Source organism: Anoplolepis gracilipes, chromosome 7 (assembly GCF_047496725.1).
Source record: "Anoplolepis gracilipes chromosome 7, ASM4749672v1, whole genome shotgun sequence".
Lineage (NCBI taxonomy): Eukaryota > Metazoa > Arthropoda > Insecta > Hymenoptera > Formicidae > Anoplolepis > Anoplolepis gracilipes.
The window spans coordinates 5,819,257-5,839,267 of NC_132976.1; the positions used below are offsets into that span (position 1 = coordinate 5,819,257).

A 20,011-nucleotide genomic window follows, 5' to 3' on the forward strand; every position below is an offset into this window, starting at 1 on the left:
TATATATAAATTGATATTATGTATACAGATAAAGTGTTAAATCAGTATAATAGAATGTATATGAAATTAATGAACAACTTTTGAATTTAATACTCAATGAATAACAGAATCAATTTTTACAGTTGAGTAATTAACTTACTCTTGGCTAACTTGTATAGAAGTAATACATAATTCACAGCAATCATTTTTTTATTATAAATGAAAATGTCTATATATTATTTATATGATTGTGTTCATATTAAAATATGTAAATAAATCAAATGGATGGAGGCATTTTATAAAATCAGTTAGAATAATCAAGTAAGATATATATATGAATTAAATAATATACATCATTGCGATCCTGTTGACAATAATGCTAAGACTGCACTAGTAACTCCTACAGAAAGTATATAGTTTACTGCAGGTGTGAATGTTTTCAGAATGTAAAATGAAGATACAATAACAAATGCCAAGAAAAGAGCATTATTGTAGAAAATTGAAAATGTTGTTGCTTCATAATCCGCCACTTCGTTCTTCTTCCACAAAATTCTAAATATTTAAACATAATGTGAATTAATATATGTAATGCAGAAAATATGAAAAATAATCTTAGAATAATATCATCTGTGTTCAAATTGATACTAGTGATTATTTAGGAGATACTGGATTCAATCTATTACTAATTGATTTATTTATGTTTCAGAAAAATAAAGAGTATAATACCTTTCATCTTTCTCCTTTTTACTCATCTTTTTATCTTCTGCAAGTTTGCGGCTAATTTCCTTTGTTACAGCATCTTCCCTTTTTACAGCAATCTGTATATATGTAAAATATAAAATATATACAAAATTATTACTTTCTTATTATTATATCATTATATATTCTCATTATTTCTAAATATGTATTATAAGTATAAATATATGTGTATATACCTTATGCTTGAGGATAAATTTTGTATTTTTATATGCTAATGCAAGAGCATATGTACTTGCTAATGTAACCAATACAAAAGAGATTAAGTTGGAATATAGATCAATTAAGTGTATTCTCCAAAACAACCCTATAAACATATATAACAATATATTAAACTCATATATAACATAGTTACTAAAAATAAAAAATCTTGTATTTATTGGACAATAAAAACCAAAAAATCAAATACAAATAAATATAAATAAACAATTATACATTGAAATATATGAAATTATAATATACTTGTTATTACAAAATCAAATTGAAAAATTCTCTGATTTAAATATTTTTAAAAAATTTTCTAAATCTAGAAGTCATAACCAGAAAGATGCAATATCTCTATTGCTCTCTATATAAAAAAATGCTTCTTTATTAATAGCATCGAAGAGAAAAATATATATTAAAAATATATTTTCGTGTATATACATTAGGGAAAGATAATGAAAAATTTGACATAAATATTAAAAATATATATAATCATAGAATTTAACTACTATGTAGCACAAGTAGCAGTGATTTATTTTTAAGACTAGTTATACAGCTGAAATTTCACTTAACTGTCCAGCCAACTTATTTTAAATCAGATGATATAAAATCAATGTAAAATTATACAGCAAGAATCTTAGTGCACGCAAAAAAGAATGATTAAAGTTTATAAATTTCTGTACTTACAGATGGGTATCGCCGAAACGATAAAAGCATTGCCATAAAATAGTGCCGAGGATTTCGTTGAAACATTTCTGGAGAAATCCTGTAACAATAGCTCCTCTTCTTTCGTAAATGCCTTAGACTTTCCTGACATTTTCAATTATTTACTGATAGGAATGAAAGATCGAATAACCAAACAACTGTCCGTCACGAGAATCGAGATGCGACAGCCAGAAACAAATGGCACGCATGCGTAAAAAGAAACGTGCGGACTGTAGACGTGCTATATGACGACGTTGGACGACGTGTCCAGCGAAACGTCATTGCTATCGACAGAGAGAAGCCTGAAAGAGGCCACGTTGTCGTTTTTTATACGACGCTTTTTTCTTTTAGTACACTAGCGCCACCTGGATCTATGTTAGAATAGGCAGAACTACATGGTCAGATCCATTTTTCGGTTTCGTGATAAAACAACCGATTGGTTCATGTCCGTGCTAAATCCATGATAGTAGATTTGAAAAGTACACGAAAATATTATAAGTTTATTAATATATTTCATTACATACTATTTTAGCTGTACGTAATCTTTTTTTCATTTTAATACATATTATTAGAGAAATTATTATAAAATTATTTTTTTGTATATTCGTCTCCAAATTAATAATTAAATTTTTATTAAAGTCAAATCCATTTAAAATTAATTATACAAATAAGATTTCAAGAAGATAAGATTTTTTCTTTCTCTTTATTTTATTCTTGTTAATATATTTTTACCATTCGTCATCATTCATGATAAAGTTCATGATTAACTTTAGCATTAATGTTTGGTTGGTGTCTCTAGTGTAACGCCAATCGACAGTGCGTGTCACTTCGTTTTGACATTCTTGACAGATTAGTAGCGATTAGTAGCGATTCCCGTTAAAGTTTTCAGATTTCTCTTTAACAAAACTTTCAGTGTTATGACACGCGTTCCCTGATATATCTGGTGTGTAAGTTCAATTCTGAAGACAGAATATAATATGGATGCCGAAAACGAAGAATTGCAGTCCGTGACAGATGCGTCAACGCCGACTGAATATCATAATCGCAACAAAATTCGCAGGAGAAATATGCCGAATGAATTGAGTTTTGCGCTCAAGGAAGACAATTTGTGTGATCGTGTGCCCCTCGTGATTCTGCCCGACTCCACGAAGGCATGGTACGACGGTACCGTGCCGCGGATACCCGATGTCAACGATGCGGCGAGTAAACAGCAGAACGGAGTAGTGCTGACTCACGAGGATGATTACGAATCGCATAACATTTCCTTGGATTCCCTTACTAGTCATGAGAAATTGAAGATTAGCGTTATTCGTGGTAGCATTGCCAATCCAGAACTAACTCTAGGAGAGCTAAGACTACTTGGTTGCAGTAACGAAGGCTTCGTTAATGGTACTTAGTCAAGGTGACAATTCATGCTTATGCTCAACAAGGGACCTTATGATGATCTTATTCCAAACTTTGTTGAAAGATTTTGAGAGAATTTCTGACAGTTTTGATTGTCTATAGTCTATATGATCATCAATTTAGTTTACAAAGTACAAATAGTATCATTCAAGATATGTCTTATAACATTGTTTAAAATTGGTTCCTTTTTGAGAATAATCTTATTCTTTGCAAACCAAATGTTGAATCATAAAGATGATCTGTAGATGATATACGAAGGGTACTGTGGCCAAAACTTTTGAGACTAGTACAAGAGGAATTTACACCTGTTTATGGATTAGAGACTGTACATACTCGTATACCGAATGAGGTTTACCAACAGATATTGAAGGATGTGGCACGTAGTGGCAGTCACATTTCACAGAATGCAACGGAAAAAGAGACAGAAAGTTTCCAAGAGCAATTGACGCAGCTTATGTGCTGGGTACTTCATAGGCATTCCAAATTAAAGTTAGTATTTTTTAAAGCATAAACAATATTTTCTTTATATACAAATTGTGTAACTTGTCTTATTGCAATATAAAATAAAATAATGCGTACCTAGTTACTACCAGGGATACAATGATGTAGCAGCAACTGTGTTACTGGTGATGGGATTACAAGCAGGCTTGTACGTGCTTGAAAGTATATCGTTAGAATTTCTAGAAAGATTTATGGAAAAAACTATGGAAAAAGTAAATCAAGAGTTATTCTATATATTTGCATTACTGGAGCGAGTGCACCCAATGCTTCTGGAACATTTAGAAAAGTTAGTTGTACATTGAAATATAACATTTTAGATTTTTTACACATTATAGTAACTAATAACAAAATTACTTTTTATCTTAGTGTAGAACTGTTTCCACACTTTGCTTTGGCTGAATACACAACATGGTATGCACATAAATATGCAGAAAACAGGACATTATTACATAGATTATTTGATTATTTCCTGGGCAGCCCTCCACTCATGCCTCTCTATTTAAGTACAGTTATTGTTGCACATAGAGCTACCGAAATTTTCAACACTACACCTGATATGGGACACACACATAAGATATTATGTACGGTAAGTGTAACCAAAGAAATATGACAATAAAAAAATTAATATAGTTATGTAAGTTTATATTTTCAGTTACCTGATGATTTGCCATTTGAAACACTTTTAGTAGAAGCAAAAGATTTATATAGAAAATATCCTCCTGAATCTATCACTAATGATGTCAAAGATTATGATTATAAGAGAAAAATTAAAGAGCAAGAATGGAAAGCAAAGGCAGAGGCAAGCCGTCAAGAGAGAGAAAGACAACGAAAATTAAAAATTATCCAGTCAGGACCAAGATCAATATCCTATCGTATCAGAAGTTATAAAACTATCACTGTTGTGACTATTTTAGCTTTGGGAATATATGCCTTTATAAGATCTTCGACAGGGCTTAACTGACATTAAAAGATATGTTATTTGTTGTAAAAAAAAAACATTTACAACAAGAGAAGAATTTTTAACACAGGTTTATTTCCTTGATATTTCCATTAAATAAAGTTTTAGATTGAAGCAAGATATTAAGATTGAGTAAAATGGGTTTCAAAGGAGTGAAATGGAAAGAAATTATATATTGTGTTAGAAGAATAATTACAAGAGTTTGATTGTCAGTATTTGAGCAAATTTATTTTAGGATAGAATGTTTCAGAACTTCATGCATTCCTATGCTGCCTTTATACTGTGTTCTTTGGAGGTTGGACCTAAAAAATTTTTCGCAGATGTATGTTAAAAAAAAAAATTACAAATACATAAAAATTTGAAGGAGAAAACTTGAAGAGGAAAACAGACTACACACAGTTTCAGACACACTATTTCAGATATTTAAAATTATTAAAAGTATGAATGTATAAAATCAGAGTTTGTATTCCAAAATTGATTCTTTAAAATAGAATTCCATTTAGCTGACCAATTAGAACAAAAGAAATAATAATTTCTTTGTTTTGATGAACAATTAAACGCTACTCTATTTCAGGAATACAGTTTTGAATGCAAACCAGATATTTAGGACAACTTTAAACAAAATAAAAATAATATGTATGAAAGTTTCATACATATAAAGATTTCATATATGTATATAGAGATTGTAATTATATCATTACAATCTATAATGAAGAAATTTTATGAATTTAGTTAAATTACAAAAAAAAATTATAATTAATATTATAATCTTCCTCACTAAATCTTTTTAAACATTTATTTATTATCACAATTTGTGATAAGTTTTTTTGTTTATTGTAATGATTTATATTGTAACAGTTCATCTTATAAATGCATGATTAGTATCATAGACTATCAGAATTTAATTGATACAAAGATGGTATCAGAGATAATGAAACAATATCAATGCCTAGAAATTGTATGCAGAATATTTATCTCTTATCATTTTGTACGTAAATGTAATTTTGTAGAAATATTTTTACTGTACCCTGATAAATGTTTATTACATGTTCATATATTTGCAGGTTTATACCAAAGAAAAATATATAAATTGCACATACACATACACACACACGCATATATAAATAAAATATTAAGAAAAAATTTTGACATTACAGTAAAAATCTTAGAAAGTTTGTGTATTTTGATTTATTGTTTCCTACAATAATACACACATATTACATTTCTTGATTTTTAAAATACTGTTCTATACCATCATAAATGTTTATTGCACACTGTAAATAAAGATGTAAATACAATATATCAATATATATTTACATCAATATATATTTACAAGTTTGTAAACTGTAAAACTGAGAGTTTATTGTTATTCTAATTGTGCTACTAAATATACACATATACTATTGTATATAGTATGGAGAGAAATTTTATGTGAAATATAATTACTACACATCACTAGTCATGTTAGTTGCAGTTTTGTTTCATGTAAGATCATGCAAATAATACAACATAAAAGTTGATGAAACATGTACATATATATATATATATATCGAGTATAAAAATATATGTATAAAGAGGAAATATAGTATTATATTTATAGGAAGTGAGCTAGAGAGTTAATAAGTGGAAGTATTGATATTTACAAAATGTTTTTTTTGTAATTGCACTACTTTATAATATTCCTGATTGGATTAGTGGTATGTTATGTAATGATATATTTTAATGAACAATGTGGTTAATAAAAATATATTTTCAATTATGATGTCTTATTTCTTTTAATCAATGAATTATTCAATTTTAATTTTATATAAAATTGTATTAATTTAATAAAAACCCTTTTTAAATCAATTTCGTACAGTTTTAATTAATTTCTCAATATGTTTACATTTAGTGTCACTTTTATATTGCAAGATGTTAATGTATATTAAGAAAAAAAAATATTAAAAAGATATTAATGTTACTTAAATTTGTTGCATTCTTTTGAGTCTCAGTATTAATAAAAGTCAGTATTAAAATCATGTTATACTTTTAAAACTGTCTTGATATATGCTAAAATATCATGATTTTTTAAGATGTTAGTGTGATCTACTTTAGAAAAACCTTGATAATAAATTTTTTGTTTTTGTGATTTCTGCCAATGTACACATGCTTCTAAACTCCTTATATTTACAGTTCCATCTCCATCTCCAAATACTAATTGAGGATAACCATCTATAGCTGTGCCTGGTTTATAATACAACCTGTACAAAAATGCATGTAAATTTTAAACAGTCTCTAATCTTTTTTAAATCTCTAATATATCTTTAGTAATTATTTTAATTATTCAAACTTTCTATATAGTAAAAATAATATACTTTTCCACAGTTTGCACTTTGTTGCCATATAAACAATGTACTTCGACACCTGGTGCTGTAAAATCTAATTGATATTTCTCATTGTCTTTCCTGAATTCCCAAGCGTTAGGGACACCTATGTCTCTATAAATGAAAATACTTATAAAATATTTCTATATAAACAAGATACACAGAAATATAACTATCTGGGCAATCTACCATACATGAAATATTGTTGTAAATTATTCAATGTATAATTCTTTAAATCCGATTGTATCAAAATTTCTGTTTCTTTCCAAAATAATTTTGAAGGTAATAACCATCCCAAACTTGGACTTGTTATCTGTTCATTTCTTAATACACTTTCACGAAGAAAATATGCACCTAAGTCGTCTCCTATAAATTCAAGATGTATAAAATATAATACATTTAATATAATAAAATAATATATTCATAATAAATATTTTTGTATATGTTATGCTCTTTAATTGAGATATATCTAGTGAAACTGTTGTGTATTTATTAACTCTGTATTCATTAATATTATTATTATGATTACTTATGGATGATTTCAAACAATTTTATGCATAAAACTGAAATGCTTACCAATGGCAAATACTTTGATAGCTTTGACAGATCCTGCCCATACAGCGCTAAGAGTAATAAAGGTATTTATGTATTTATCTTTCCATTTTTGACTCTGACGTTGTAACATTATAAGAGTCATAGGACCACCCATGCTGTGAGCCAATAATGTTACTGGTGTATTATTATTCTTTGCATACGTTTCCTCAACAAGAGTCTTCAACTTGGCAAAGAACTCTTCACTTTCGTCTGAAATTTAAAGTCTGTATCTCGGTAAATTTGTAATATAACTGAATAAAATACATGTCGTTAAATGTGAGAGCGTATAACGCCTGTCTGAAATATTAATTAATCTCATTGTATTGTACATACTAGGTCCTTTTCTGAAATCATAGGGCGCACCGAGCAATGATGAATTCCTGACATATCCCATATCATTTACTAACATATTTCCAATATCACTGAAATATGAACCTGGTGAGGCTTTACTGGGATCTATATACTCAACTACAAACGGATTGCCCCATCCTGGTACCCTTATATCCACTCCAGGCTGATTGCTTGTAGTTCTTGTTACATTATCATAATTAAGCTTTAAGTTATCAATCTGCAATAAAATAGATTTAAGAGTTGCATTTCTAGATCAAAAAAAGGAAACATGTATAATGAATTAACAATCGTACAAAGCAATCGATCACAACAGGTACAAGCAGCTCCATATTCAACCATAGGCTAAAATAATCATTGGATACTTTCTCGCAGATATAATGGACCACTGATGTCTTGTTAATCTTTGCTTCGATCTGACTACCGCCATCACCTGGAACTGCATCATTTTTGTTCGTAAATAAGCACACTCTTCAATAAAATCTAGATGATTATATTTCTAAAATTAGTTCTTTCTAAATTTCTACACTCTATAATGAAAGCAGTATATGTATAGAAAAGATCGAATTCTAGTATATATATATATCAGACAGTTAGCATAACAAAAGATTCTTTTATCGAGCAATGCTTTTGATTTTTGCGAAATACGAATCCAAATTACTTACCTAAAATAACGGGTGATTTTTGTTTCGTTTTAACGTGCCAGAGTTTCACCGATTGCACAGAGAGTGAAAGAACGATTATCGTGTTTAGGAAAACCACTAGGCGCATTGTTCGTCACAGTGACAGTATCAAAATTGAAAACACACAGATTTGAAAGATATTGTATTTAACACTTTTCAGATAAACTTGACGAGAGGTAGTTTTCGAATACCTCTCATCTGACAGCTTTGCGCTACTGTTTATACGCAGTCGGCGTAATCAGTTGATATCATGCACATGCACATGCGTTAGAAGCGCGTGGGGCGAGGGGGAGGGGGCGAGGACGATAGCCAATCGGAGTAAGAAACGAAAGGGTGTTAGAAGAAAACACCGCTTTACTGGTGTGTAAGAACTTGAATAGATTATGATTACATCATCCTGTATTTGCATATTTGAAAAACATGTTGCTATCGAAAAATGTAAATATCATCTTATTTATATTTTATGCATATTTATATGTTTCAATAGATTTCCTTCTACATTGCTACACTCTTTTTTGAATTTTTTTTTGTTGAAACAAATATGTTTATTTCTGTGAAATAAAATGAAAAAAATACAGACGAAACAGATTCATGTATTATTTATTACGTTTTTTCCGCTTTGATTTCGTAAGTGTCAATTGGTCAGAATTCGAAGAAAAAAGCTTATGCGCAAAAGTGTACAAGCATATTATTAGTATGATTCATTTATCGTATTAATCGCGTATGATATGTGATATCGTTGCGTGACGTTTCGAATGTCTCAAATTACAAAAATAAAATATATAGACTGTATATGTGTTATCTTGTTTTGTATTTTCAGTCCGTATAGCCCTGATTTATATCTATATTTGATAACATATACGTCAGTCTTTTTTATAAGGATGACATTTCATTTTTATCACACGTGTCATTCCACACATATGCATTAGTTTTTTATAATTCTGATATTTTATAATGCATTAGTTTTTTATAATTCTGATATTTTATAATGTATTAGTTTTTTATAATTCTGATATTTTATAAGTGCTGATTTTCTGTTTTATATATGTAATTTTTCTACGTAAATTAATAACTATAATTAATACAATTATAATGACTAAATAAAAAAATATAATGAGAGGAAATATAAATATGTGAAAATTCAATTTCTGCATTTCATGTCATCGATACCTCTCGTTCCACGTCCCACATGATAAACACGTTTGTTGGATCAATCGACGGTGCTTAGCACCATCCGTCACGAAGTCACCGCGAAAGATGGAGACGTCGCGTCGCATGCGCTCGTCCGTGGAATCCATTACGCCCGCGACGTAGACGTCTCGGACTCGGACAAGCACAAGCCGCTCAATCTCCGTTCCGACAATCGACATCGAGAATGGCCGACATCAAGCAGGATCACAAAAGCGAGGATGTGGACAGTTACGGGATGAGTAATAGCGCCGATCCGAAGAACATGCAGGAGTTGACGCAATACGTGAGTCCGCATACACGGAATGATGATGGTAACGCATCCGGAGACACGTCGCAACACGTCGTTGATGGTACGTTGACTCCTTTGCAGGTGCAAACGCTGCTGCAGAATATGCAGGACAAATTTCAAACGATGTCCGACCAGATCATAGGAAGAAATATCCTTTTTCTACACTTAACCTAAAAGAAAAGTACGCATGAAAATGTATTAGATTCACATTAAAATAACATTTGAGAAAGTCTATAGATGTCTCAGATAGAATGTAGTGATTGTGTACATTTATATTAGTTTTTTGTTTTGATATCCGTTACGTGCATGTTATACTCTCATTTAATTTAATCATTAATTTAATCATTAATCGGATGCTATACAGCATTTTTATTTGAATTGATATTATTGCCATGAAGAAATCCTTAATAAGAAATACTAGATGAGATGGGCAACAGAATAGATGATCTGGAAAAGAATATCGCGGACCTAATGACGCAAGCAGGAGTCGAAGGTGGTGATAAATAAATTCATTCTTCTTTCAAGCGCACTAATCTATAAGTAATCACTCATCCAAAGCATTTGAGATAGCCATATATATATATATATATTGTAATTGTGGAAAATGAATGTATACAAATAATGTGAGAGAGATCCATCCTTTTGTTACAATATACAACAATAAACTTACACTTTTTTATAAATGTATTTTGATATGATTATATCAAACAATCTTTATCATACAATTAATTGAGATATCAAGTGATATGTAATTGCATAATCAAATACATATGTAACTATATTAGGTTTTATATAATTTTTTAATGGAACATATATCGATTCTTCATTCTGCTCTTATAAAAGTGATTGTATATAATATTCTTTTCTTTTATAAAAGCAATTATTAAATACAAATCTTATATTAAACAAATCAATACTTTTGTATCTATAGATAGTTAAATTGTGACGTGTAAAGTATAAAATAATCAAATATTTTTGAAAGATAAATGTAATGTAATGTAGTATGTATAAAGTTTACTTTGTCTTGTTCATTTTAGAGGGTATGCGATATATTATAGACGATATTAAAGACTTCTGACATGTAGGAATTGCTGGAACAGGTTTGAGAATGAAGCGTTTCTTTACTTTATATCCAGAGTGCTTTGATACTGTCCTCTAGAAAGATAGAAGGATAAAAGTTAAAAATGTAATTGAAATTACATGGATTTATGCCTAGTTCTCACAGGCTTTTCTCGAATTGATTCTGATTCTGTTTCCTCTGTGCTGTCTGCATACTCCTCAACTTGAACTGATTCAGAAGAATTTGTGAATCCAGTTTGTACAGAATCCTGTAATTTTTTATATTAAAGTGTAACGGTAGAGCAATATAAGGAACAACGTGTGTTCGAATTTTGCACTTACGGCTGATTCAGCTTCTCGATTACTTGATTTCTGCGATGCCACGGGAGAGGATACGAATCGGCTGGCCAGATTCGTTAATGAATAAGCTTGTCGAAATGAAGTTCTATTCACTGTGTCTAGTCTCGCAATGGAATCGGGGACTCGCATTGTCTCTCTAAATTCCTGGATAACAATATAATTGCGCATATTTTATTTGAACAATAATTGGCATATGCATAATATTGAATATTTGATAATAATAAAGATATTTATTGTGCTATTATTGTGAAATATAAGTTATTAAATTGTGATAACAGATATCAATTTGAAGTAAGTTTACCCCATTCATCTCTCCTCTCGCGATTTGAAAGTCCTGCACGTTACAAAGAACAAACAACTATTGACACTTACATTTATACAAATATCAATATATATAATACAATTATATAGTATTTTATAAATTTGTAAATCACAATTTTTTAATTTTATGTGGAGCATACTTTTTAATTTTATATGAGAGGCATACACTCTGAACAAATTCAAATTAAATGTTGCATCTTACCTCAAGATCTTTCATCTCGTCTATAGCTGCGACGTCTTGATATGCTTTAGTCAAAAGCTCGAGAGCCTTCGTGTGAAAGCTTAATTCAACAGTGACGAAGTCTAAAAGTATAGATTTCAAATCGTGCAATTTTCGTCGTTCGAACGAGTCGATTTGTTCTTCCAATCCTTTTACCACTCGGGATACTTCGACGGATGCTTTCATCAGCTCCGATTTGGCGTGTGACTAATATTCTTTTTTAGTTAAAGATTTTATAATAAGAGATACTTGATAAACAATAAGATTTTAGTTATATACAACTTTGAAATAATTTTGTCAATATTTTTAAATTTTAATTATAGTTTGATTTGTTACTTTTGTTACAAACGATATAAAATCAGTTAAATTATAACTGAAATTAATTAATGCTACTGAAGTAAATCTTCAATTATAAGGATACTATCATTTGGTGATTTCTAGGATTTCTTTCTCGGACTTTGTCCAAATGTCTCCGTCTTGTAAGCTCTCTGTCACGCGCTGCAAAAGTGCTTTTAACGTCGTCACGAGCATGTTTGCAAATCGTTGCATACTGTGAGAGAGGTGCGATTATCTTGGCATCTAATCTTTGTACCTCTGCATCTCTATAATAAATCAATATTTTAAAAAATACAAATTAAAGTACAATATTAAAATAACATTAACAAGCACAGAATGTATTATATATAATTAAAACAGTATAGAGACAAGAGAAAGAAAATTAAGTTTTTTAAAAAAAGAGCGAATACGTTTTTTTTCTTTCTCTATTTTTTTATTTGTCGAAAAATAAAAAATCATGCTTATAAAAGAATAAATATAAATATTTTTAATTATGGAAGTAAAATATATCAATGACTATTTTATCTCTTTACTTATGGTCTTATTAAACGTAACAATTAGTTATTCGCAATTAGAAATAATATATTAACTTTTTTTTCTTTTTCTTATATATATATATATATATATATATATATATGTGTGTATATAAGAAGAAAATATGAATATTATCCGAAATGGAAAAACAATTTATTTACCTATAATCGCCGATAACCGATAATGTTGCGGAAAAATTCGCAAGTCCGGCGCTCAGGGATCGATTTATAATTTCCGAATCGGCGTAGATTTGTATTATTTTAGCCAATTCATCGTTTTTATCACGCAATCTGAAAAAAAGACATTGGTGAGTAACGAATAAAATGGAGCGCAAAGCGATAGGGGATAAAACGTTTACGCGTATCGCCAAGGAAAAATAATCGATATATAGTTTCAGTCACGGAAGAGCACCTGGCTGCTTTTCTGGTGAACGCAGCAAATATCATACACAGCTCGGCAAAGTGTTTTTCCACGCCAGTTATGCGATCTTGTACGAACTTCGCTTCCTGCTCACTAATAAACAAAATAAATTTATATTTATAATTCACTTATTGTATGTAAACACTTATACATACGATCTGTCAAACGAAATAATAAACGTCAGATATATTCGTTCAACTTACTACACGCTATTTTGGGAGCGGGTTCGAAGCATTTCTTTTTCTTGGTAAAATAAATTTGATAAACTTTTTGGTTCGATGATTCCTTTGTCACAATAAAATTTTCATAAAGCGGAAAGCACAAATTCAGTCGTTTCCCTTCCTGCACGCGACCGATGACAGTTGCCTACTGACAGGTGGTGAATTGCCGCAGGTGAAGTTGCGCGCCGCGCATTTTCTATACTCTCTTCGGGCTAACAATGCAGGGGGTCTATTATATAGGTATTTAACGAATTTGTTTAAATTTTCTTTAAACGATGATTCAAAGTCTGATATGTGAATTCTTTATTATAACTCTGTCTTCCATTTCGATTACGATACAATCGTATTTTATATTTCCCTCGTAAAGATTTTAAGACATGCCGGGCTAATAGAACGAAATATAATATTTAAATATATAATAAATAAAAGATTTTATATACTATTATAATAAAAGATTTATAATTACTGCACTTGATTAAAAAATGAATTGCTATATTAACTTCACGCAATTTATATATGTGATCTTCACACACATATGAGAAAAATAAAACTATAAGTGATATATTTTTTTTATAAAGTTTTATAAAGTTCAAAACGTGCAAATTGCATAGCAATCGAATAACAAATTTGTAAGCAATGTTAAAATATGTTTACAAAAATATTTTATTTATATACACAATTGTAATTACCTATTAAACAATAAATATTTTTTGGCAACATAATAATATTGCTAACTAGCTAATATCTTTTATCACAGCAAATGAATGGCCTGTGCCAGCACCGATGAGGATTCCAATAGAATTGGATGTAACCGAAAGAAATTCTGGCTTTAAGACATTTTCAGTATTTCCATTACCACAGTTTCCATGTTCATTCCAGCCCCAGCACAATATAACACCATCATCTGTAAAATTAAATTATTGGCACTATAAATGGTATTAAACATTTTTCTTTCAATATTTAATCATATTTTAAAATATTTTTGAAGTTTAGTATAATATTTATCTCTTTTATGTTTGATTAAAAAAATTAGGAAAAAAGTTGAAGATAATTGAAAATTGAAAATATATGCAATCAAATTACAAAATTATAATTATTTTATATATTCTATATTATCATTTATATTTTTTACGTAATTAATTTCAAATACATTTGTATATATTTATCATGCAAATATGCAATTTAACAATGTACCAGTTAAGGCAACATTATGCTCCGATCCAACTGAAAGTTGAATGATTCTGGGAATGTGTTCAATATGTTGAAGCTTCTCTTCCATGGAGATTCCATTTCGTGAATTTGATAACAAATGGCCTAATTGACCATAATCATTCCTTCCCCATGAAAAAACAATACCATCTAAAATTATATACCTTTAATTTTATATAAATAATTTAATTATATAATAAAAAATAAATTCAATTTAGTTACTGCTTAATATATTTATGTGATTCCATCCTGCATGAATCTGAATTGGTGTATCGAGTCGCGCGCCAAGCGGAATACATATAGGTTGCCATAATCGCGTCTCAAAAAATGTTTTAGAACAGAATCCCAATTGTCCATGCTTGTTGTCGCCAAAAACGTATATATTGTACATATCACTTTGATTTTTTATTAAGACGATGGTATGGTATTGACCACAAGCAACATTTTCTATATTTCCCCACATTGTCAATTCTGGAACTGTTTATCCGCGTTTTAATTAAGTGTAAACATTTTCATTTTCCTATTGCATAATAAGATATTTATCAACTATTTGAGTTATATGTAACTTAAAACAGTAAATGATATAAACAAGTTAAAAATAAATAAATAAAAGCTATAACTAATAATTAATAACAAATATAAATATAAATATAAATAATAAAATAATAAAAATATATAATTAGAAATATATTATAAGAAATATATTATAAGAGATTCAACAAAAGACACATCAATATTTTATACTATCAATTCTTTAGAATTCTTTAATTTGCTTATTTTTTTATAAAATAAAATGTCTGAAAAAAATAATCAAACCTTTAGTGAATGTATCTAGACGATTATAAGGCTCCTTAGTTTTCGGATTAATTAATCCCAATTGTCCTCTATTATTTGCTCCACAAGTATAGAGTCCACGACTTTCTGTCACAATGACGGTATGTCGCAGACCCATCGAAATACATTTGATTCTTTCGCCGATCGAAATTCTCCGGGGATGCGATATTATAGGAAAAACTGAATGATCCAAACCTAATTGCCCATAACGATTGGAGCCCCACACATATAACTCGCCGTCTTTCGTTAACGCTGCAGAACTGTCCCATCCGCAACATACATCAATCACCATTTTATGCTCGAGAGCATATATTTTATGAAACGTTAAAACGTTTCTTTGCTCGGTATTGCCGATTCCGGTTTGTCCTTTGTCGTTTAACCCACAAGAATGTACTTGACCATCCGTATCTAAAATCAGCGTGTGTCCGGCACCACCGACAATCTTCCTTATACCTTCTGGTCTCAGGGAACATCCAGATAAATCAACATTTTGAGGTAAAATACATTGCTCGGATAATATACCTTGTCCTAATTGACCGTGGGAATTTGCACCCTGCAAAATATCCATCATACTTTATTAAATTTTTAATTATTATTGATATATATTCTGAACAAATATACTAAATTTTTTACTATTTCACTGTATCATTTCAGAAGTTAAACTAAAAAAAAATGAAAATGGAAGATATATGATATCAATATAGTTTGATTTTTCATTTTTTTGACTTTAGTTTGAAAAAGAAAAAATTTATTTTGGAGTATATATGACATTTTACATGTTTCATATTTTTATTCATAAAAAGGTACATAAGATTTCAAATCCTCTCAAATCAAACTTTTAAACTATTTTAAGATATTGTTCACTTTTTTAAACACACAAAAAATTAAAAGCAAATATAGAGTTAAAATATAAATTTCAAAATTTTTAAAGACCAGAATAAAATGTCTTATAATTAGAATTGTAGAAACAGAAATTTGCATTTTGTGAATTGTACTTGTGAGAAACAAACATGAACAAAAATGACAATTTAGATAAGTTAAAAGAGAATTTGAAAAATACAATACATATAAAACTGACCAAATTTGGATAAGCTAACTTTTATCAAATAAATTCACTTTTATTGTTAATAATAATAATTGTTCACATATGCATAACATACTGTGTACTTGATAATTTGACTATTGCATGTGCACGTGCAACGCACAAATAATAATTTTGAAAAATTATGTAAAATAATAATTTTTTAAAATGATAAGTTTGAATTATATATAATTATATATATGATTAGCTTACCCATGAAATCAGGCGATACGTAGACATCATCGGATGATATTTTCTCTTCCTGATAGATTTTCATTCTTGTGATTCATAGAAGAGGTTATAGGATTTTTTCCGCATTTAAACATACACATATACAATCAATGTGCACGCATACATAGATAAAAAAATCAACAATCTCGCGCACCTTTATAAAGGCTGATATACATGAATTTATCTTATTCAAAAAAATACATAATATATATATAAAAAGTTTAGCCCCGACAAAATATATTTTGCAAAATAATGTTCTCATTTATTGTTTAATACAGTCGGACCTCTTATCCTACGACAAAAAATCCTCTATGCTACGATCGCGAAAGGGGAATTATACCCACTCTCAAATTTTTGTCGAAGGATCAGAGGTTTAAGGGGAAGATTCTGGACCGAAAATGTCGTAGGATAAAGGTAAATTTTCACGAGCCGCTCAAACAATCGGTTTCAACGGCTCATGAAAATTTACCTTAAGAGGTCCGACTGTACATTATTTAGTAATATTTCATCGTTATATGTGCTCATGTCATCCTTGTCCACTATGTGTGTACGGTATTAATTGTAAACAAAGAACGATGCCGGTACGATGAATAAAATGTGCCGAAAAATATACATTAATTATTAATTATTAATTAACACAAAATTTCTGTCTTACTCCTGGAGCTCCTGGATATGTGCAGCGCTATATAAAGTGTTTGTTCTGGTGAATGGCATGATATAAGAAAAGAAAGTGGAGGCAAGATGCAAGAAGTTGTGAAGTTTAATCTTAAGGAAGTTAAATCGGATCTTCTGCACGCGATAAGCGAATGTTCCCAGCGTGGTTTACTGCACACTACCAAATGGTTTCTTCTTGGATAAATATATCACTGTTCTACACTCATGTTCTTCACACACGTGTTCATATATATGTTTGTATTTTAGGTTAGCGGAGTTAAACTATTCTTTGAAGGGTGTAAAATTAGATGCGCATGATTTGATTGCGGATATATCGGAGACGTGTCAAGAAGAGGATATCTATACTTTAGCTAAGACATATTTTGACTTGAAAGAATATGATAGAGCAGCATATTTCACAAAGGACTGTACAAGTCCAAAAGTTAGATTCTTACATTTGTATTCACGTTACCTGTCAGGGGAGAAGAAGAAAGTGGATGATATGACAGATGTGCCACCAGATCCTATGAAAAATGATAACTTAAAATTGCTTTGCGCTGATCTAAGGAAAGATCATTTGTCTTCAAAATTGGATGGTTATGGTTTATATCTTTTTGGTGTGACTTTGAAGAAATTACAACTTACTAAAGAAGCGAGAGATGTTCTAGTGGAGTCTATACATAAAGAACCTATGCATTGGGGTACATGGTTAGAATTGGCTGCATTAATCACAGACAGGGAGAAATTGGAGAGCTTATGCTTACCCAAGCAGTGGATGAGATATTTTTTTATGGCACATATGTATTTAGAATTGCAGCTTATAGACGAAGGTCTAGCATTATATTGCCAATTACAATCGATGGGCTTTCAGAAAAATGGTTATGTATTAGCTCAAACTGCGATTGCAGTACATTATAGAAGAGGTGAGTTAAGAAATTGTTATTCTAGAATATTAGTAGAATTGCTATTCTATAATAGAATTATTATTCTAGAATAGACAATTAAGTTTGTAATTGAAAAATTGAAAAACTAATTTTCTTAATTTCAGAATTAATGAATTATTTAATTAAATGTCTCTTCTATATCATTATAATTCAAATATTTTTTTGCATAATGAAGCATTATAAAAGTAGTTTTTATTCCAGATGTTGATAATGCAATAGAAACTTTTAAAAGGATTATAGAAGAAGATCCTTATTGCCTTGATAACATGGATACATATTCCAATTTACTTTATGTAAAAGAAATGAAAGTTGAATTGGCATATTTGGCACACAGAGCTACCGAGATAGACAAATATAGATTAGAAACTTGTTGTATAGTAGGCAAGTATTAATAAAATCTTTCTCTTAAAGAAATCAATGTTACATTGATTTCTTTGTACTTTGAGATTGAAATTAAAGTACTTTTTTAGGAAATTATTATAGTTTAAGAGCTGATCATCAAAAGGCAGTGATGTATTTCCATAGGGCATTGAAAATGAATCCACAATATTTGTCAGCTTGGACATTATTGGGACATGAATTTATGGAAATGAAAAACACCAATGGCGCAATTCACAGTTATAGACAGGCAATTGGTAAACTCTGTAAATATTTTTTTCTCTTGCATCAATAATACATATTATACTTTTCATTTATATATTTGTTAACTTATTACAGAGGTAAATAGACGAGATTACAGAGCCTGGTATGGCTTAGGTCAGACATACGAGATCTTAAAAATGCCATTTTATGGACTTTATTATTACAAACAAGCTCAACTTTTAAGACCTCATGACAGTAGAATGGTTTTAGCCTTAGGCGAAGCGTATGAAAAGCAGGATAAAATTCAAGATGCCCTCAAATGTTATTACAAGGCATGCAACGTGGGCGACATAGAAGGAATGGCACTCTTAAAATTAGCAACGTATGTATTCAATGTATATAATATTGAAATACACAAAAAAAAATTTATATATCTTTTTTTTACTAAATTTTTCTGCTACAGATTATATGAGAAATTAGGAGAACACGATCATGCAGCGGCAGCTTATACAGACTTTGTAATGGACGAATTCCGAAGCGTTGATAGAACAGAATTGAGTCATGCATATAAATATCTTACACAGTATCACTTGAAGAAGGAACAATTAGATCATGCAAATCATTTTGCACAGAAATGTCTTCAATTTGATGAAACAAAGGAGGAAGCTAAAGTATTATTAAGAACGATTGCTGAGAAGAGAGCAGAGAAAATAGGAGAAACTTCCATGGTGGTAAGTAAAAATATTTTTTCATATTAGTTAGCAAATTAATTCGATTTTATAACTGTTCTAGGTGGATGATATGAATGAAACGGATCCTGTGATCGAGCAAAGAGCACGAACGGATGCGACACCTGGGAGTCAATTATCACCTATGAACCTTTCATTTACTCCTACGCCATAAACAAAACAATATTTTCTATCTATGCTCTATAATTTTATCATTTGTAATTATGTATATAGATACAAAATATAAAGTAATTTTGTATTATACACTTCTGTATAATAAATTATTTTTCCTTAATGTAATA

General features: G+C 29.7%; 7 protein-coding genes across 11 annotated transcripts; 3 read left to right on the forward strand and 4 right to left on the reverse strand.

The window, feature by feature from the left end:
• On the reverse strand, window positions 1-1,899 carry LOC140667991 (translocon-associated protein subunit gamma). The gene is made up of 4 exons (XM_072896484.1): window positions 1,627-1,899; window positions 915-1,042; window positions 706-797; window positions 1-531 (listed from the first exon to the last, which is right to left on the reverse strand). Exons 1-4 carry the CDS (start codon window positions 1,754-1,756, stop codon window positions 333-335), a joined length of 549 nt encoding a protein of 182 aa, XP_072752585.1. The 5' UTR covers window positions 1,757-1,899; the 3' UTR covers window positions 1-332.
• A 537-nt stretch (window positions 1,900-2,436) lies between these two features.
• On the forward strand, window positions 2,437-6,252 carry LOC140667529 (TBC1 domain family member 20). Of its 2 annotated transcripts, XR_012047044.1 has the most exons (6): window positions 2,437-3,033; window positions 3,294-3,537; window positions 3,632-3,835; window positions 3,916-4,135; window positions 4,202-5,495; window positions 5,572-6,252. XR_012047044.1 is itself a non-coding variant. In XM_072895566.1 (5 exons), exons 1-5 carry the CDS (start codon window positions 2,622-2,624, stop codon window positions 4,508-4,510), a joined length of 1,389 nt encoding a protein of 462 aa, XP_072751667.1. In that variant the 5' UTR covers window positions 2,437-2,621; the 3' UTR covers window positions 4,511-6,252. The 2 variants fall into 2 exon arrangements, 1 of the variants encoding a protein (XP_072751667.1); XM_072895566.1 differs by having other exon boundaries at window positions 4,202-6,252.
• Window positions 6,253-6,351: 99 nt separating this feature from the next.
• On the reverse strand, window positions 6,352-8,945 carry LOC140667530 (lysosomal phospholipase A and acyltransferase). The gene is made up of 7 exons (XM_072895567.1): window positions 8,478-8,945; window positions 8,109-8,251; window positions 7,798-8,032; window positions 7,447-7,674; window positions 7,065-7,236; window positions 6,862-6,984; window positions 6,352-6,747 (listed from the first exon to the last, which is right to left on the reverse strand). The coding sequence occupies exons 1-7, from the start codon at window positions 8,581-8,583 to the stop codon at window positions 6,528-6,530; spliced, it is 1,227 nt and encodes a 408-aa protein (XP_072751668.1). The 5' UTR covers window positions 8,584-8,945; the 3' UTR covers window positions 6,352-6,527.
• A 685-nt stretch (window positions 8,946-9,630) lies between these two features.
• On the forward strand, window positions 9,631-10,658 carry LOC140667534 (uncharacterized). 2 transcript variants are annotated; one of them, XM_072895572.1, is made up of 3 exons: window positions 9,724-9,969; window positions 10,057-10,123; window positions 10,394-10,658. In XM_072895572.1, the coding sequence occupies exons 1-3, from the start codon at window positions 9,871-9,873 to the stop codon at window positions 10,480-10,482; spliced, it is 255 nt and encodes an 84-aa protein (XP_072751673.1). In that variant the 5' UTR covers window positions 9,724-9,870; the 3' UTR covers window positions 10,483-10,658. The 2 variants fall into 2 exon arrangements, with proteins under 2 accessions (XP_072751674.1, XP_072751673.1); XM_072895573.1 differs by having other exon boundaries at window positions 9,631-10,123.
• Window positions 10,659-10,755: 97 nt separating this feature from the next.
• Fam92 (CBY1 interacting BAR domain containing protein Fam92) lies at window positions 10,756-13,566 on the reverse strand. Of its 2 annotated transcripts, XM_072895569.1 has the most exons (8): window positions 13,429-13,566; window positions 13,217-13,318; window positions 12,967-13,095; window positions 12,357-12,537; window positions 11,918-12,142; window positions 11,696-11,728; window positions 11,377-11,538; window positions 10,756-11,303 (listed from the first exon to the last, which is right to left on the reverse strand). In XM_072895569.1, the coding sequence occupies exons 1-8, from the start codon at window positions 13,458-13,460 to the stop codon at window positions 11,172-11,174; spliced, it is 996 nt and encodes a 331-aa protein (XP_072751670.1). In that variant the 5' UTR covers window positions 13,461-13,566; the 3' UTR covers window positions 10,756-11,171. The 2 variants fall into 2 exon arrangements, with proteins under 2 accessions (XP_072751670.1, XP_072751671.1); XM_072895570.1 differs by lacking the exon at window positions 11,696-11,728.
• A 7-nt stretch (window positions 13,567-13,573) lies between these two features.
• Sergef (secretion regulating guanine nucleotide exchange factor) lies at window positions 13,574-16,933 on the reverse strand. The gene is made up of 6 exons (XM_072895568.1): window positions 16,784-16,933; window positions 15,472-16,042; window positions 14,878-15,132; window positions 14,641-14,805; window positions 14,136-14,350; window positions 13,574-13,658 (listed from the first exon to the last, which is right to left on the reverse strand). Exons 1-5 carry the CDS (start codon window positions 16,811-16,813, stop codon window positions 14,181-14,183), a joined length of 1,191 nt encoding a protein of 396 aa, XP_072751669.1. The 5' UTR covers window positions 16,814-16,933; the 3' UTR covers window positions 13,574-13,658; window positions 14,136-14,180.
• Window positions 16,934-17,301: 368 nt separating this feature from the next.
• Window positions 17,302-19,973, forward strand: Cdc23 (cell division cycle protein 23). 2 transcript variants are annotated; one of them, XM_072896635.1, is made up of 7 exons: window positions 17,304-17,643; window positions 17,723-18,378; window positions 18,601-18,780; window positions 18,870-19,034; window positions 19,117-19,363; window positions 19,445-19,712; window positions 19,774-19,973. In XM_072896635.1, exons 1-7 carry the CDS (start codon window positions 17,543-17,545, stop codon window positions 19,882-19,884), a joined length of 1,728 nt encoding a protein of 575 aa, XP_072752736.1. In that variant the 5' UTR covers window positions 17,304-17,542; the 3' UTR covers window positions 19,885-19,973. The 2 variants fall into 2 exon arrangements, with proteins under 2 accessions (XP_072752737.1, XP_072752736.1); XM_072896636.1 differs by lacking the exons at window positions 19,445-19,712; window positions 19,774-19,973 and having other exon boundaries at window positions 17,302-17,643; window positions 18,870-19,043; window positions 19,117-19,255.
• Window positions 19,974-20,011: the final 38 nt, after the last annotated feature.

Bases quoted from the DNA above. Each gene is read 5' to 3' on its own strand.
- LOC140667991 (XM_072896484.1), bottom strand. From the start codon at position 1,756: ATGTCAGGAAAGTCTAAGGCATTTACGAAAGAAGAGGAGCTATTGTTA. The intron at 798-914 runs GTATATACACAT...ACATATATACAG, and splicing joins AATTTATCCTCAAGCATAAG to ATTGCTGTAAAAAGGGAAGA. The intron at 532-705 runs GTATTATACTCT...TTAAATATTTAG, and splicing joins AAAAAGGAGAAAGATGAAAG to AATTTTGTGGAAGAAGAACG.
- Fam92 (XM_072895569.1), bottom strand. From the start codon at position 13,460: ATGCTTCGAACCCGCTCCCAAAATAGCGTGTA. The intron at 12,538-12,966 runs GTAAATAAATTG...GATTTATTATAG, and splicing joins TCGGTTATCGGCGATTATAG to AGATGCAGAGGTACAAAGAT. The intron at 11,304-11,376 runs GTAAGTGCAAAA...AAAAAATTACAG, and splicing joins ATCGAGAAGCTGAATCAGCC to GATTCTGTACAAACTGGATT.
- LOC140667529 (XM_072895566.1), top strand. From the start codon at position 2,622: ATGGATGCCGAAAACGAAGAATTGCAGTCCGTGACAGATGCGTCAACG. The intron at 3,034-3,293 runs GTACTTAGTCAA...GATGATCTGTAG, and splicing joins TAACGAAGGCTTCGTTAATG to ATGATATACGAAGGGTACTG. The intron at 4,136-4,201 runs GTAAGTGTAACC...TTATATTTTCAG, and splicing joins CACATAAGATATTATGTACG to TTACCTGATGATTTGCCATT.
- LOC140667530 (XM_072895567.1), bottom strand. From the start codon at position 8,583: ATGCGCCTAGTGGTTTTCCTAAACACGATAATCGTTCTTTCACTCTCT. The intron at 7,675-7,797 runs GTATGTACAATA...TTTAAATTTCAG, and splicing joins TGATTTCAGAAAAGGACCTA to ACGAAAGTGAAGAGTTCTTT. The intron at 6,985-7,064 runs GTATGGTAGATT...TTTCATTTATAG, and splicing joins AATTTACAACAATATTTCAT to AGACATAGGTGTCCCTAACG.
- LOC140667534 (XM_072895573.1), top strand. From the start codon at position 9,871: ATGGCCGACATCAAGCAGGATCACAAAAGCGAGGATGTGGACAGTTAC. The intron at 10,124-10,393 runs ATATCCTTTTTC...AATAAGAAATAC, and splicing joins CGACCAGATCATAGGAAGAA to TAGATGAGATGGGCAACAGA.
- Cdc23 (XM_072896635.1), top strand. From the start codon at position 17,543: ATGCAAGAAGTTGTGAAGTTTAATCTTAAGGAAGTTAAATCGGATCTT. The intron at 18,781-18,869 runs GCAAGTATTAAT...GTACTTTTTTAG, and splicing joins AGAAACTTGTTGTATAGTAG to GAAATTATTATAGTTTAAGA. The intron at 19,035-19,116 runs GTAAACTCTGTA...AACTTATTACAG, and splicing joins CAGTTATAGACAGGCAATTG to AGGTAAATAGACGAGATTAC.
- Sergef (XM_072895568.1), bottom strand. From the start codon at position 16,813: ATGATGTCTACGTATCGCCTGATTTCATGG. The intron at 16,043-16,783 runs GTAAGCTAATCA...GATATTTTGCAG, and splicing joins CGTATCGCCTGATTTCATGG to GGTGCAAATTCCCACGGTCA. The intron at 15,133-15,471 runs GTTTGATTATTT...GCGGATAAACAG, and splicing joins TCTAGATACATTCACTAAAG to TTCCAGAATTGACAATGTGG.